This window comes from Saimiri boliviensis, chromosome 20 (assembly GCF_048565385.1).
Source record: "Saimiri boliviensis isolate mSaiBol1 chromosome 20, mSaiBol1.pri, whole genome shotgun sequence".
Classification (NCBI taxonomy): Eukaryota; Metazoa; Chordata; class Mammalia; order Primates; family Cebidae; genus Saimiri; species Saimiri boliviensis.
The window spans coordinates 5,899,334-5,912,187 of record NC_133468.1 but is presented as its reverse complement, the minus strand read 5'-3'; the positions used below and the strand labels follow the sequence as shown (position 1 = coordinate 5,912,187).

Sequence of the window (12,854 nt, the reverse complement as noted above, 5' to 3'; positions counted from 1 at the left end):
GTAAGTGGGCTACACAGCCCATAACTGATGTACTGTATGGTATGCTTTGATGACCTGCCCCAGTGATGGACGTGACACCAAGACCCTGCCCAGATGTGTCCCCGTTAGCTGCTACCAGATGAGGGCACTGGGGCTGGGAGGGGTCAGCTAGCTGCCCAGGGTTCCATGGCTGGTCAGAGGCATGGCCCAGGCAGTCTGGCTCCAGAAGGTGCACTCCCACCCCTAGACCACCCCGCTGCCTGCCCTCACAGGGATGGTGTGGTTTTTCCGACTCCTGCTGGTTCCTGGCTGCTTCTGAAGGTGGTGGATGGGCCCAGCAGTCGGGGTCCTGGGATTAGTCTAGGCTTTGTACCACGAAATTGAGGCAAAGCGGAGACCTCAGGGTGGAGAGGATGACCCTCTGCCATCGGGAGAGGACGTTGTCCTTTGCCAGGGCCAAACCGGGGCTTGTCATGGGAGGGGGTGCCCATGGAATGAGGTTGGAGGGAGTTGGATGGCGTTGAAGAAAGAAGGCTCCCTACGGCCTGGTGAGAGAATCCCCCACACGGAGACCCCACACTTAGTGTAGGATTCCAGACCGAATGGCCTTCCCATGCGGTTGATACAGACTCTTAAATACTGAAATAGTTCTGGGGAGTACTGAGATTTGTTGGACTGCTTAAAATCCTGGAACGTGTGCATGGGTGCGTGCATGCTCTGTGTGTGTGTGTGTGTGTGTGTGTGTGTGTGCATGCGTGTGTGTGTATTTGGACTGCTTAAAATGCTGGAACGTGTGCATGGGTGTGTGCATGCTCCGCGTGCGTGTGTGTGTGTGTATGTGTGCGTGCGTGCGTGTGTGTGTATTCGTGTGTGTGCGTATGTGTGTCGGGGGGTGAGGGTGCTGGTGAACTTGAAGAGACTGTAGTCTTAAAAAGGGGACTGGCCCTGAGAAGCTCTCCGACTGCAAGGGAAAGCCTGCATGGGACCGGAGGGTGGGTCTGGGATTCCTGCTTCCTCAACAGTCCCTGAGGGCTCAGGATTGAGGGATGAAGGCTTCTGGAGCGGGGGAAACGCCATGTCCCTGGAAATAAGTGGCTGTTGCTGTGAACCCCCAGGCCTATGGTAGCTTGTTACAGCAGTCATAGGAAACTAACACAGAGGTCGTATTTTCTCTTTAACTTTAATAAACTGCCCTGAACACTTTATCATGTGCACCAGGACGGGCCCGCTCTTGGCTTAGATGCAGCCAGTGTCTCCACAGGTTCCTCTCCCAATCCATGAGAACATGAGCTTCCGGTATCAGCGGGGTGCCCACACCAGGAGGGGAACGTGCCTCCAGGTTGTCCTGGGGAGAGCCCCAATTGATGTGCGGTGTTCAGGGTGGTGTCTGGGATTTTGGTGCCTTGTGTGTCCAGCAGCTTTGGCACGTCCAGGCTGAGGAAAGTGGGACCCCTGCCTTCCCCTGCCTGCATGTGGGGTCTCCCTCGAGGGAAGCCTTTGGTAGGTGGGTGGGAAGATTAGGGCACTGGAATGGGCACTGTGAGGAGGTGCAGAGGCACCAGGCTCTGGCAGCCTCCTGGCTCCAGGAGAGGTCCAGGTCAGGATCACTGCAGCAACCAACGCCTCGGATCACTCGAGCGCTGGAAGGCAAAGGCACCCACCGGCTGTGTAGACAAGAGCGCTCAGGGGCGCTGCACATCGGGCATGTTGTGGCGTCAGTCTGAGAATCAGCTTGGGTGGAGTCGGAGCAGGACGCCCAGCTGGGGCTCCGATGTCGGGGAGCGGAACGCCTACATGGCTTGTGTGAAGGATGCTTCAGGGGACGCAAAGGCTCTGGTGGCCGGGAGGAGCTCAGGGATGGCAGAGACCCCAAGGATTCTACGGAGGTGGTCGGGTTTGGTAATAGGGTGCCGGCATGTGGCGGGTGTGAAGGGTGCTTCAGGGGACGCAAAGGCTCTGGTGGCTGGGAGGTGCTCAGGGTTGACAGGGACTCAAAGGACCCTATGGAGGTCTTCAGGTCTGGCGATGGCATGGAGGCCAGAGGAGCCAGAGGAGCCTGTGGGGACAAGCTGGTGGGAGAAGCTTTCCCACACCTCCCATGTGGCCGGTGAACGCTACCCGGGCCTCGTTTGAATGACTCCGTCAGGCGGTCTCGGTTTAGAAGGCAATGGAAGCTGCCGTCCCCAGGGAGCTTCCTCAGGCGCCTGCAGCAGACAGGAGGCACAGGCTGCAGCCGGGAGCACCGGGCACCCGAGGCCCACGCCCCTCCAGAGCCCCCACGCTGACTTCACAAAGCTCTGCCTACCCCTGCCCCAGGGCTTTAGTGACATCCTGGCTGTGACCTCCCTCTCCCAGATCCACCCCAGGCCCTGGTAGGAAGGAGGACAGGAGGGAGGAGGGGGAAGAGCCTCACTTTTCCAGTAGGAGAGTGTGGTCCCTAGCGTTCTCCAAGTTTTTCAAGAGACTTCGGCAAGCTGGAAAGCAAGAGTGGGTTATGGTGGCGACGGAGGGAACCGGGACTTACAGGAGGCTGAGTGCACGTGCTCTCAGGGGAGACCCCAGGGAGAGGGTTAGACCCTGGAGCCCCAGCATCGGCGTCAAAGGTCACGTGGCCCAAGTGTGATAGCCAGGTGCCCGGTGGGCAGTGCTTTGTCATTTACTAAGTGCTTCCCGACACACCTCTCGTGGGGGTCACGCCGACCTCCTGGGCAGAGAGGACAGGGGCAGTCTCAAAGAGGACTCAGCCTTAGCTGAGTTAAACAGCTGCCTGCGTGGACCTGGAGCCCTTTCTGCACGTCCAGGCGGTCACTGGTCCCCGCCCTCCCCCCCCCCCCCCCAGAGTCCCTCTTGGCCTCATCCCAGCAGGGAATTAGAGACAGATCCCGGGTGAATTCCTAGGAGACTTGGTGCTTGTTCCTAGGGACAGGTGAAGCTGCCACCTCTGGGGGCTTTTGGGACCCTCAGAGCCTTACCTTTCAAAGTGATCTTTTTATTTCTGATCCTGAGCCAGCTCCTCACTTCAGCTTGACCCTGAGAGACAAGAAAGAGTGAGGGCACAGCCGGGTCTCAGGCTCCTGTCCCCCACAGCTGCAGACCCACAGCACTTGTGAACGTCACACTTTCTCAGCTCACGGAGCCCTGTGTGCTCTTTCCTTTCACTCATTTCTAAAGTGCATAACCACATTTTCTGGTTTCCTTCTTGGAACAGCACAGAGGGGTTTTCTGCATGAGACCCGCCCTGGGCGTCCTCAGTGCCTGTCCGCTGCTCGGGAAACACACACCCTTGTGTCCTGCAGGAGCCTCTGAGCTGGCAGGGAGGATTCTGCTTCCGAGGAGGCCAGACGTGACTCCAGTCTCAGGTGGGAGGCTCTCAGGGGCTCCGCACAGCCCCCAGAGCACCCCACACAGAGGCTGGGCCCCGAGGCACCTGCCCAGGAAGGCGGCTGATGAGCTGGGGCTCAGGGCCTGTCCTCCTGGAGACCTCACCCCTCTCATGGTCGGGTCCTCGCCGTGGAGTCCCGGGGTTCGTTTTTGCCCTGACGCCTCCCGTGCACCCCCACAGATGGTGTGGGAGCTTGGGATGGATGCTGTACCCACTCCAAACCCTGCCTGTCCTGCTCTCCCTAGAGGGATGATGAGACTTCCCATCACAGAAGCGCCTCTGGTTGATTTGGAAAGCGGGAAAGAGCAGGACAAATAGAATCATTCTGTGCTGGGTGTGGGCTGAGGGCTCCTTACCTTCCTGCCGTTCCTCTTTCTGGGAGGCGCTGAGGATGGTTTCCTGAAAATGTAGGAGCATAAGAAGGCCAGGATCACCAGGCTACATGCAACAATTAGGATGAAATGCATCATCCAGAGCATGGGGCTGGAGCTCAGGAGTCAGAGTCAGCGTTCTGGGATAGTGGTTCCCATTGAGGCTGAGGGCTGGCTGCAACCTTGCCCTTCTTGGGTGAGGACAGCTGCTCCCTCTTTGGACTATGTAGTCCAATTATCTATTATTTTGCCTAAGCCTAATGCTTTCCGGAGGAAAGACAATATCTATGTCAACTGCACTGCTGCCCTCAGGCAACTGAGCCCTGGGCATCCCCTTTGGGACTAGTTATTGGAGCTTAGGCCCACATCACAGAGCTGGGGCCTCCCCCTCACAAAGGGCAGCTGAGGGTGGGATGGGCAGTCCCACCCAGTGGGAGGAGGAGGCCGAAGCCGGCCCCACCCACCACCACCCACCTCTGCAGTTCCCTGTTCCCTCCTGGCCTTCCGGATCACTCCTTCCCACTCCACATACTCAACCTGTCAGAGACAGACCTGATCTGTTTTCTTTTTTTCTTTTTTGAGATGGACTTTCACTCTTGTTTCCCAGGCTGGAGTGCAATGGCGCTATCTCAGCTCACCGCAACCTCCACCTCCCGGGTTCAAGGGATTCTCCTGCTGCAGTCTCCCAAGTAGCTGCGATTACAGGCATGCGCCACCATGCCTGGCTAATTTTGTATTTTCAGTAGAGACGAGGTTTCTCCATGTTGGTCAGGCTGGTCTCAAACTCCCGACCTCAAGTGATCCACCCTCCTTGGCCTCCCAAAGTGCTGGGATTACAGGTGTGAGCCACCGCGCCAGGTCGACCAGGTCCGTCTTCTATCCTCCCATCCTGGCACACAGATAGCACCTGGTTCCTTGGAGATCCCTGCTCAGGCTCCATCAATTTCACAGTTTTTGAAGATCTGGACTTGTCCCTGAAATTTCTGTTTTCCAGGATTATTGCTCTCAGTGTCTCTTCTGCCTGCAATTCTAACTTTTCCACATAATATGTTCTTGGCTTGCATCAACATAGAGCTTCCTTTTTTTTTTGAGACTGAGTCTCACTTTGTCGCCCAGGCTGGAGTGTGATGGTGCAATCTTGGCTCACTGTAATCTCTGCCCTCTTGGGTTCAAGCAGTTCTCCTGCCTCAGCCTCCCGAGCAGCTAGGACTACAGGCATGTACCACCATGCCCGGTTAATTTTTGTATTTTTGTAGAGCTGGGGCTTTGTCATGTTGGCCAGGCTAGTCTTGAACTCCTGACCTCACGTGATCTGCCCACCTAAACCTCCCAAAGTGCTAGGATTATAGGTGTGAGCCACTGTGCCCAGCCAAGCTTATATTTTTTATACTTATTTAGTATTGTGAATTTTGAATAAAACTTTTATAATTTTTATTTCAATTAATCTTTATGTAATCTTCAGCTAGAGAGACTTAATAAAAATTAACTCAGTTTTTATTATTAAAATGTATAGGGCTAAATAAGTCATTTTATAAAAATTGAAATAAAAATTTAAAAATCCTTCAAAAGATTTTTAAATATTTGCTATATTTTTACTTCTAAAATCAATTAAAGTGTATAAGAACTTTTGGAAAATTCAGTACACGCACACAAACACAGACACCCTGTGACAAATCAATCTGGTGCTTTTAAATTTAAAAATCAAGTATTTCTGTTTAAAAGCTTTCTTTTAGTATTTCTTGTAAGGTAGGAGTGCTGGCAGCAAACTTTCTATCTGTTTATCTGGGAATATCTTAATTTTTGAAGGAGAGACGGAGGTTGCAGTGAGCGGAGATCATGCCATTGCACTCTAGCCTGGGTGACAGAGCAAGACTCCACCTACAAGAAAAAGAATACCATGAGGATGATCAACACATACTACTCTCCTGGATGAGGATTATTACCATCAACTCCATTTTTCAGATGAGAAAACCGAGACTTAGAGAAGTGACATAATTTTCTAAAGGTCACTCCCTATTACATGTTGGAGCAGGGATCTGACAGCCACCTAATCGCACCCAAGAGCAGCATTCTCTGCTCCGCTCTCCTCCATGGCCGCCTCTGACTCCCAGGAGACCTCCCCAGCTCTGCGGTCCTCAGTGTCCATAACCCAAGAAAGGGGAAGGGGACATGAGATCTTGAGCTTTTCTCACTCGCTGAAAACGAGCAACTGAGAACGAGACTTCGTTTTGCTTAGAAGTAAAAATAAAAGTGACATGTATTGCCTATCGAATATTAGAAGCAATTTATCTATGTAACGTGCGTTAGTGTCAGTATCCCTTGCTATCCAAACTCTCCTTATTGAGCTCAAGAATCAAATAAAGTCAGATAACTTTGTCAATAAATCCCTTGCTCTGTACACCACCCTTGCTACTCACTGTCTCAAGACCCAAACTCACTGGGACAAGGTGCTGTCCCCTCCTGATTCAAGCCTGGTGTCTGAGTCTCACCATGAAAAGCAGGAGCCAGGAACCAGAAAGCAGAGGAGAGGGGCAGCTGTGAGTGCAGAGAGCATGCCCATCCTTCCAGTCCCCCCCACCCACCACCCCGTCCTCATTAGCTCTGTGGGTATGATGATGAGAAACTCACTTTTCTAGTAAATTACTGTGCTGCTTTGACTTTCACGAGCGTGTTGGCTTGATGGATTTTTGTAAATATAGTCATCAGTGGATGCCTCCTGTCCCCATCTCAGGAATCATAACCCAGATTCCTGAAGGGGAGCTTGCCCACATGGGTGGAAACTGAGGCCCTCAGAGATGCCATCAGCCTCGATTCCTTGCTCTGTTCAAAGATCTCAGCATTACGGAGCCTTCCTTGGGGCAGCTGGACATTCCTGTGTTGAGGAAGCATCCACTCACATGCCTTGGGAATTTTGTAGATTTTACTGTGATGCGAACAATTTCCTATGAGGCCCTCAGTGCCCCAGGGTTCATTGTTGGGTGCTTTTGAGGGTGGGAGCTGGAGGTGTTTCCATTTTGCTTGGGGGATCATCTGCCTTTCTTTCTCCTTTTCCTTTGAGCTGGTGCTCAGATGATGAGAGCACTGTGCTGATGAGGTAGGTGCTGGGGTGGTCTCCCAGGAGACCAGGCCGGCTGCAGCAACCTCCATCGATCAGCAGAGGGACAAGAGAGGAGCAGACGTGGAGGAGCAGACCTACTGGGGGGTCCTGGAGGAGTCGCTCCACCTGCGGACAGCAGCTCAGGGCTTCAGCTGCTTCTGGAGACGAAGAGCCTCTTTCTAGACTGAGGCATCGTTTTGGTAAAAGAAAAAATGTTTATTTTTACACCTTGGTGTAAATTTTTGTTTGTAACAATACGTTAGCTGTGACAGTTACCACTATTTGTTTTTCTTCTCTTTTCTTTTTGCATTTTAAAAAACTAGTCATAGATATGGGCTCTTGCTATGTTGCCCAGGATGGTCTCAGACTCCTGGCTTCAGTGATCCACCCACCTTGGCCCCCCAAAGTGCTGGGACTACAGGTTTGAGCTGTGGCACCTGGTCTGTTTTTCTTTATTACTACAGGTATTATCCGGAGCATTAAAGCCTCCTGGAGTGAGAAGCTAGTCCATAAACACGCTGTTTGGAGAGAAGGAAACTACCTGGAATTCCTGTTCTCTAAAGATGTGTAAGTATCATCCCAACAACAGCCATCCTTCGATCGGTCCTGGGCACACTCAGGTGTGGTCCATCCATCCACTAGTGTTTCCTTCTGTCCTGGGGACCCTCAGGTGTGGTCTATCCCCTTCGTGTTAACCTCCCACTCCATTTCCAATCTTCCCACACAGGTGGAGAGAGGAGGAGACCCCATTGCCTGTGAGGAGGACACGGCTGCTGAGTGGGCCCAAAGACGGTGAAGTTCAAGTCCCAGATCCTGGGAAGGTCCCTGTGTGTAAAGATCGTGGGGGCGAGACAGATGCAGGGACCACACTCTGCCCTGCCCCGCACCTCTGAGTCGTTTTAGCTGCCCTGTGACCAGGACGCTTAGAAGAACCATGAATCCTGCAAGAGGGCATGTTTGGAGAGAGAGATGAGCATGCTTGAGTGATTAAAGTGTAACGTGAACCCCTGCCTTTGCAAACTGCACCAGGGCATGCACGTGTGTGTCTGTGCGTGTGTGTGCTGGGAGGATGTTTAGCAGCCTCACAGAGGGATAGCGGACATACAGTAAGCTGCATAGACTGAAAAAAGACAACTTGATCAATCTTGACACACGCACACACCTGCAAAACCTTGACCATAGTCCAGACGGAGCATCACGACTCCCAAATCTTCCTGGTGTTTCTTTGGAATCCCTCCGTGCAGCCCCTCCAACCCCACCCCATCCCAAGAAGCCACTGATCTTCTTTCTGTCACAATCAGTAGATTTGAAGTTTCTTTAAAGCATTTCTGAGCCCAGGTGCTAACAGCTGGCCTCCTGGGGGCCAGCACAGCTGCCCACAGCTGGCCTCATCAGGGCCACCCCAGGTGTTCACAGCCATAGCCCATGGGCCAGCCCAGGTGTTACCAGCCATCCTCACCTGGGCCAGCCCAGGTGTCCACAACTGACTGTATCAGGGCCAGCCACGGTGTCTGCAGCCATTCTCACGGGGCTCGGCACAGGTGTTTGCAGCTGTCTTGGTGGAGGCCAGCCCAGGTGTTCACAGCCAGAGCCCATGGGCCAGCCCAGGTGTTCAAGTGCATCCTCATGGGGCAAAGACCAGGTGTTCACAGCTGTCCTTATGGGGCCAGCCCACTTGTTCACAGCTAGCCTCATGGGATACAGCCTTCACACAGCCATCCTAGGGGTCCAGCCCATGTGCTCACAGCGGTCCTCAAGGGCCCCAGCCCACACGCTCAGAGTTGTCCTCATGAGGACCAGCCCAGGTGCTCCCAGCCATCCTCATGGGGCCTAGACCAAGTGTTCACAGCCATTTTTCTGGGGCTCAGCCTAGGGGTTCACAGCTGTCCTCCTGGGGCCAGGCCGGGTTCTTACAGCCTTCCTCCTGGGTCTGAACCCAAGTGTTCATGATTTGGTGGTCGTGAGGTCCAGCATGGGGTTTCACAGCCATCCCTACGGGAGCCGGCCACGTGCTCACAGCCATCCTCTTACCGTCGTTTTCGTGGGGCCCAGCCCAGGTGGCCAGCCCCGTCCTCGTCTCTCCTTGAGGGGGAGGCCAGCCCGGGAGACCACGGAAAGGCAGAGCTTGCCGTCCCCTTCTTCGGGCGCATTCTGAGTGGCGGCTGTCATCTTTCTGCTTTTCTTACCACTGTGTCTCCCGCTGTTTCCTGTCCTCTAAAAATCTGTGATGAACTCTGGTCTCCTGATGGCATCCACCCTCCCTGCTCCCTTCTACCTCCTGTAGGCTTTTCCTCCCGGTCTCAATGCACAGAGTTGGAATTACTGCAGTCATTCATGACAACACGTTTCCATCATTGAGGATGCGATGAAATGGCCATTTATTTACTGGAATAATGTATAAAATCCCAAGACGAAGTTCAACAAGGAAGTGGAATTATAGCAACAATCCAGCCCAGCTGTATGATCCTCCCCCTCCCATCCCCTTTCCTCTTTCCCAAATTCATGTTTGCCATTTCCTTCTTTCATTTTGTGTATAGTTTTGCTTATCTGCATGTATTTCAAAAAAAGTATGCGTTTCTTTTTTTTTTTTTTTTTTTTTGCTTTAGTTTCAGTTTGAAATAATTATGGTTTCAGAGGAATTTTTAAAACAGAGCACAGAGACTTCCCATGTCATACCTTACAGCTCCAGTGGTAACAGCCTGAATAGAGTGCAACATCAAAACCAAGGAAGGGACATTGCTACAACCACAAGCTTTTTCAGATGGATGCAGTTTTACTTGTACTTGCACAGATGCATGCGTGAGAGTGTGTGTGTGTGTGTGTGTGTGTGTGTGTGTGTGTGTCTGGTTCTATGCAATTTGATCACGTGCAGGGCCAGGTGCTCACCAGCACAGTCAAGATACAGGACTGCCTCCACCGCCATGAAGACCCCTCAGGTTGCCTTTTATAGCCACACCCATATTCCTTTCTCCTCTCCTTCCTCCTTCCAACTCCCGTCTCCAATCCCTGGCAACCGCTAATCTGTTCTCCATTTCTATAATTTGGTCATTTCAAGAATGTTATATAGATAGGATCATACATTAAGTTGCCTTTTGGTATGGGCTTTTTTCACTTGGCATAATTTCCTTGCAATCCACTCAAGATATTAGGTACATCAAGAATTTGTGCTTTTCATTGTTAAGTCATATTTCACGGTGTGGATGCACAGTTTGTTTAACCATTCACTCATTGAAAGACACGTGGGTTGTATCTGGGTTTTGGCTATCAAAAATAAAGTTCCTACAAACATTGGTGTACAGATTCTTATATGAATATAAGTTCATTTCCCTGGGACAAATGCTCAAAAACGAAATGACTGGATTGCATGGTAACTGCATATTTGCCTTTCTAACATACGGGCAAACTGTTTTCTAGAGTGGTAGTGACATCATGTGTTACCACCAGCCATGTATAAAAGATCTCGTTACTTGGCATCTTTGCCAGAATTTGGTCTCATCATTCTTTTTTAACTGTTCTAGTACATGTATAATGATGACAAACATCTTTTTTATTAGCTTATGTGCAATCATAGACACTCTTGGCTGAAACATCTGTTCATATGTTTTCCATCTTTTTTTTTTTTTTGAGATGGAGTCTCCCTCTGTCACTACTAGGCTGGAGTGTGGTGGCGCAATCTCTGCTCACTGCAACCCCCACCTCCCAAGTTCAAGCAATTCTCCTGCCTCAGCCTCCCAAGTAGCTGGGATTATAAGTGCCCGCCACCACGTCCAGCTAATTTTTGGACTTTTAGTAGAGATCGGGTTTCACCATGTTGGCCAAGCTGGTCTTGAACTCCTGGCCTCAGGTGATCTGCCCGCCTCAGCTTTCCAAAGTGCTGGGATTACAGGCGTGAGCCACTGTGTCCAACCTTTCCCTCTTTCTAATTGGATTGTTTTATTATTTTTCAATTGTGGAATGTTCTTTATATATTCTGAACATAAATCCTTTATCATTAATCTACTGATAGATCTTATTGGCAATGCCATGCTGTCTTGATTACTGCAGTTTTATTAATTCTTGAAAAGGGAATGTTACTTCTTCAAAGTTACTCTCTTTCTGGCTAATTTTTTTCTTTTGTTTGTTTTGGGCTATTCTAGGGTCCTTTGCAGTTCTACAGAAATTTTCGAATTAGCTTGTCAATTTCCACCAAAAGGGTAGCCTGTTGGAATTTTCATTTGGGATTATATTGACTGTATATTGAAATTATATTTTGGGAGTATAACATCTTAACAAAAATAAGCCTTCTTTTTGTTTGCGTGTGTATGGCAGTTTCACTCTGTCACCCAGCTGGAGTTCAGTGGCATGATCTTGGCTCACTGCAACCTCTTCCTCCTGGGTTCAAGTGATTCTCATGCCTCAGCCTCCTGAATAGCTGAGATTATAGGCACACACCACCATGACTGGCTAATTTTTGTGTTTTTTAGTAGAGACAGGGTTTCACCATGTTGGCCAGGCTGTTCTCAAATTCCTGACCTCAGGTGATCCACCCACCTTGCCCTCCCAAAGTGCTGGGATTACAGGTGTGAGCCATCACTCCCAACCGAGTCTTCTGATCCACGAACAAGACGTATTTACCCATTTATTTAGGTCTTCCGTAATTTATTATAGCAACGGTTTGTAGTTTTCAGTGTACAGGCTTTTCACCATTTTTGTCAGATTTATTCCTAAATACTAAAACACTACATATTTTTATGGATTGTTAATGTTTTGATTTATTACAATTTCTAATTGTTCATTGCTAGCATATACATATACTACTGATTTTTGTTCATTGCTTTGTGTCCTGAAGCCTTGAGAAACTTGCTGACTAGCTTGTTTTTAGATTCCAATACGTTTTCTACATAGTCATTTAATCTGTGAATAAAGTTGTTTCCTTCTTTCCAGTCTGGATATCCTTTTACTTCTGTCTCTTGTCTAATTGCAGTCTAGCAATTCCAGTGCAATGTGGAATCGAAGTGCAGACAGCAGTCACCACTCATTTGTTCCCAACATTAGGGGAAAAGTATTTAGTCTTTTACAATTAAGCATGATGTTAGCTGTAAGGTTTTTGTAAATGCCCAATACAGAGTGAGGAAGTTCGCTCTATTCCTAGTATGCCTGAGTTTTTATCATAAATATTTGTTGGATTTTGTCAAATGCTTTTCCTGTATGGATTGAGATGATCATGTGATTTTTCTTTTTTAGTGTGTTTGTATGGTAAACTGCATTGATTGATTTTTTAATGTTAAACTGCACTCCTGGAATAAATCTCACTTGATGCCTTTTCATTATATTGTAAGATTCAATTTGTTTAACTTTTATTTAGAATTTTTGCATCTATATTCATGAAGAACGTTGGTCTATAGCTTTTCTTTCTCTTTTTTTTTTTTTAAGACAGAGTTTCACTCTTGTCGCCCAGGCTGGAAGTGCAATGGTGTGATCTCGGCTCACTGCAACCTCTGCCTCCCAGGTTCAAGTGACGTTCTTGCCTCAACCTCCCAAGTAGCTGGGAATACAGGTGCCCACCACCATACCCAGCTGATTTTTGTATTTTTAACTAGAGACAGGGTTTCACCATGTTGGCCAGGCTGGTTTTGAACTCCTGACCTCAGCTGACTCACCTGCCTTGGCCTCTCCCAAAGTGCTGGGACTAGAGTTGTGAGCCACTGTGCTCAGCCTATAGTTTTTCTTATACTATGTTGGTCTACCCAGGGTAATGGTAATTTTGGTACTGGAATAATGTTGACTTCATTGAATGAATTAGAAAGTATTCCCTCCTCTTCAATTTTTGGGAAGAATGTGTGAAGAATTGGTATTATTTCTTCCACAAGTATTTAGTAAAATTTACCTCTGAAGATTTTCTTTACAGGATGGTGTATTAACTGCAATTTCAATTTCTTTAATAGATACAGGACTATTCAGGCCATTTCTTCTTGAGTGAGCTTTGCCAATTTGTGCCTTTCCAGGCATGTGTTGATTTCAACTCTGCTGTTGAATTTATTGGTAT

General features: G+C 49.4%; 1 protein-coding gene across 1 annotated transcript; it reads right to left on the bottom strand.

The window, feature by feature from the left end:
* Positions 1-1,184: 1,184 nt before the first annotated feature.
* LOC141582507 (putative protein SPATA31J1) lies at positions 1,185-4,063 on the bottom strand. The gene is made up of 6 exons (XM_074390713.1): positions 3,984-4,063; positions 3,718-3,850; positions 2,952-3,009; positions 2,393-2,453; positions 1,848-2,183; positions 1,185-1,413 (listed from the first exon to the last, which is right to left on the bottom strand). The coding sequence occupies exons 1-6, from the start codon at positions 4,061-4,063 to the stop codon at positions 1,185-1,187; spliced, it is 897 nt and encodes a 298-aa protein (XP_074246814.1).
* Positions 4,064-12,854: the final 8,791 nt, after the last annotated feature.

What these genes read in the sequence shown, in the direction of transcription:
- LOC141582507 (XM_074390713.1), bottom strand. Translation starts at nt 4,063, where the DNA reads ATGCCCAGGGCTCAGTTGCCTGAGGGCAGCAGTGCAGTTGACATAGAT. An exon ending in CCGGAAAGCATTAGGCTTAG is followed by an intron (nt 3,851 to 3,983) that starts GCAAAATAATAG and finishes CTGACTCCTGAG; the next exon opens with CTCCAGCCCCATGCTCTGGA. An exon ending in GAAAGAGGAACGGCAGGAAG is followed by an intron (nt 3,010 to 3,717) that starts GTAAGGAGCCCT and finishes CTTGTCTCTCAG; the next exon opens with GGTCAAGCTGAAGTGAGGAG.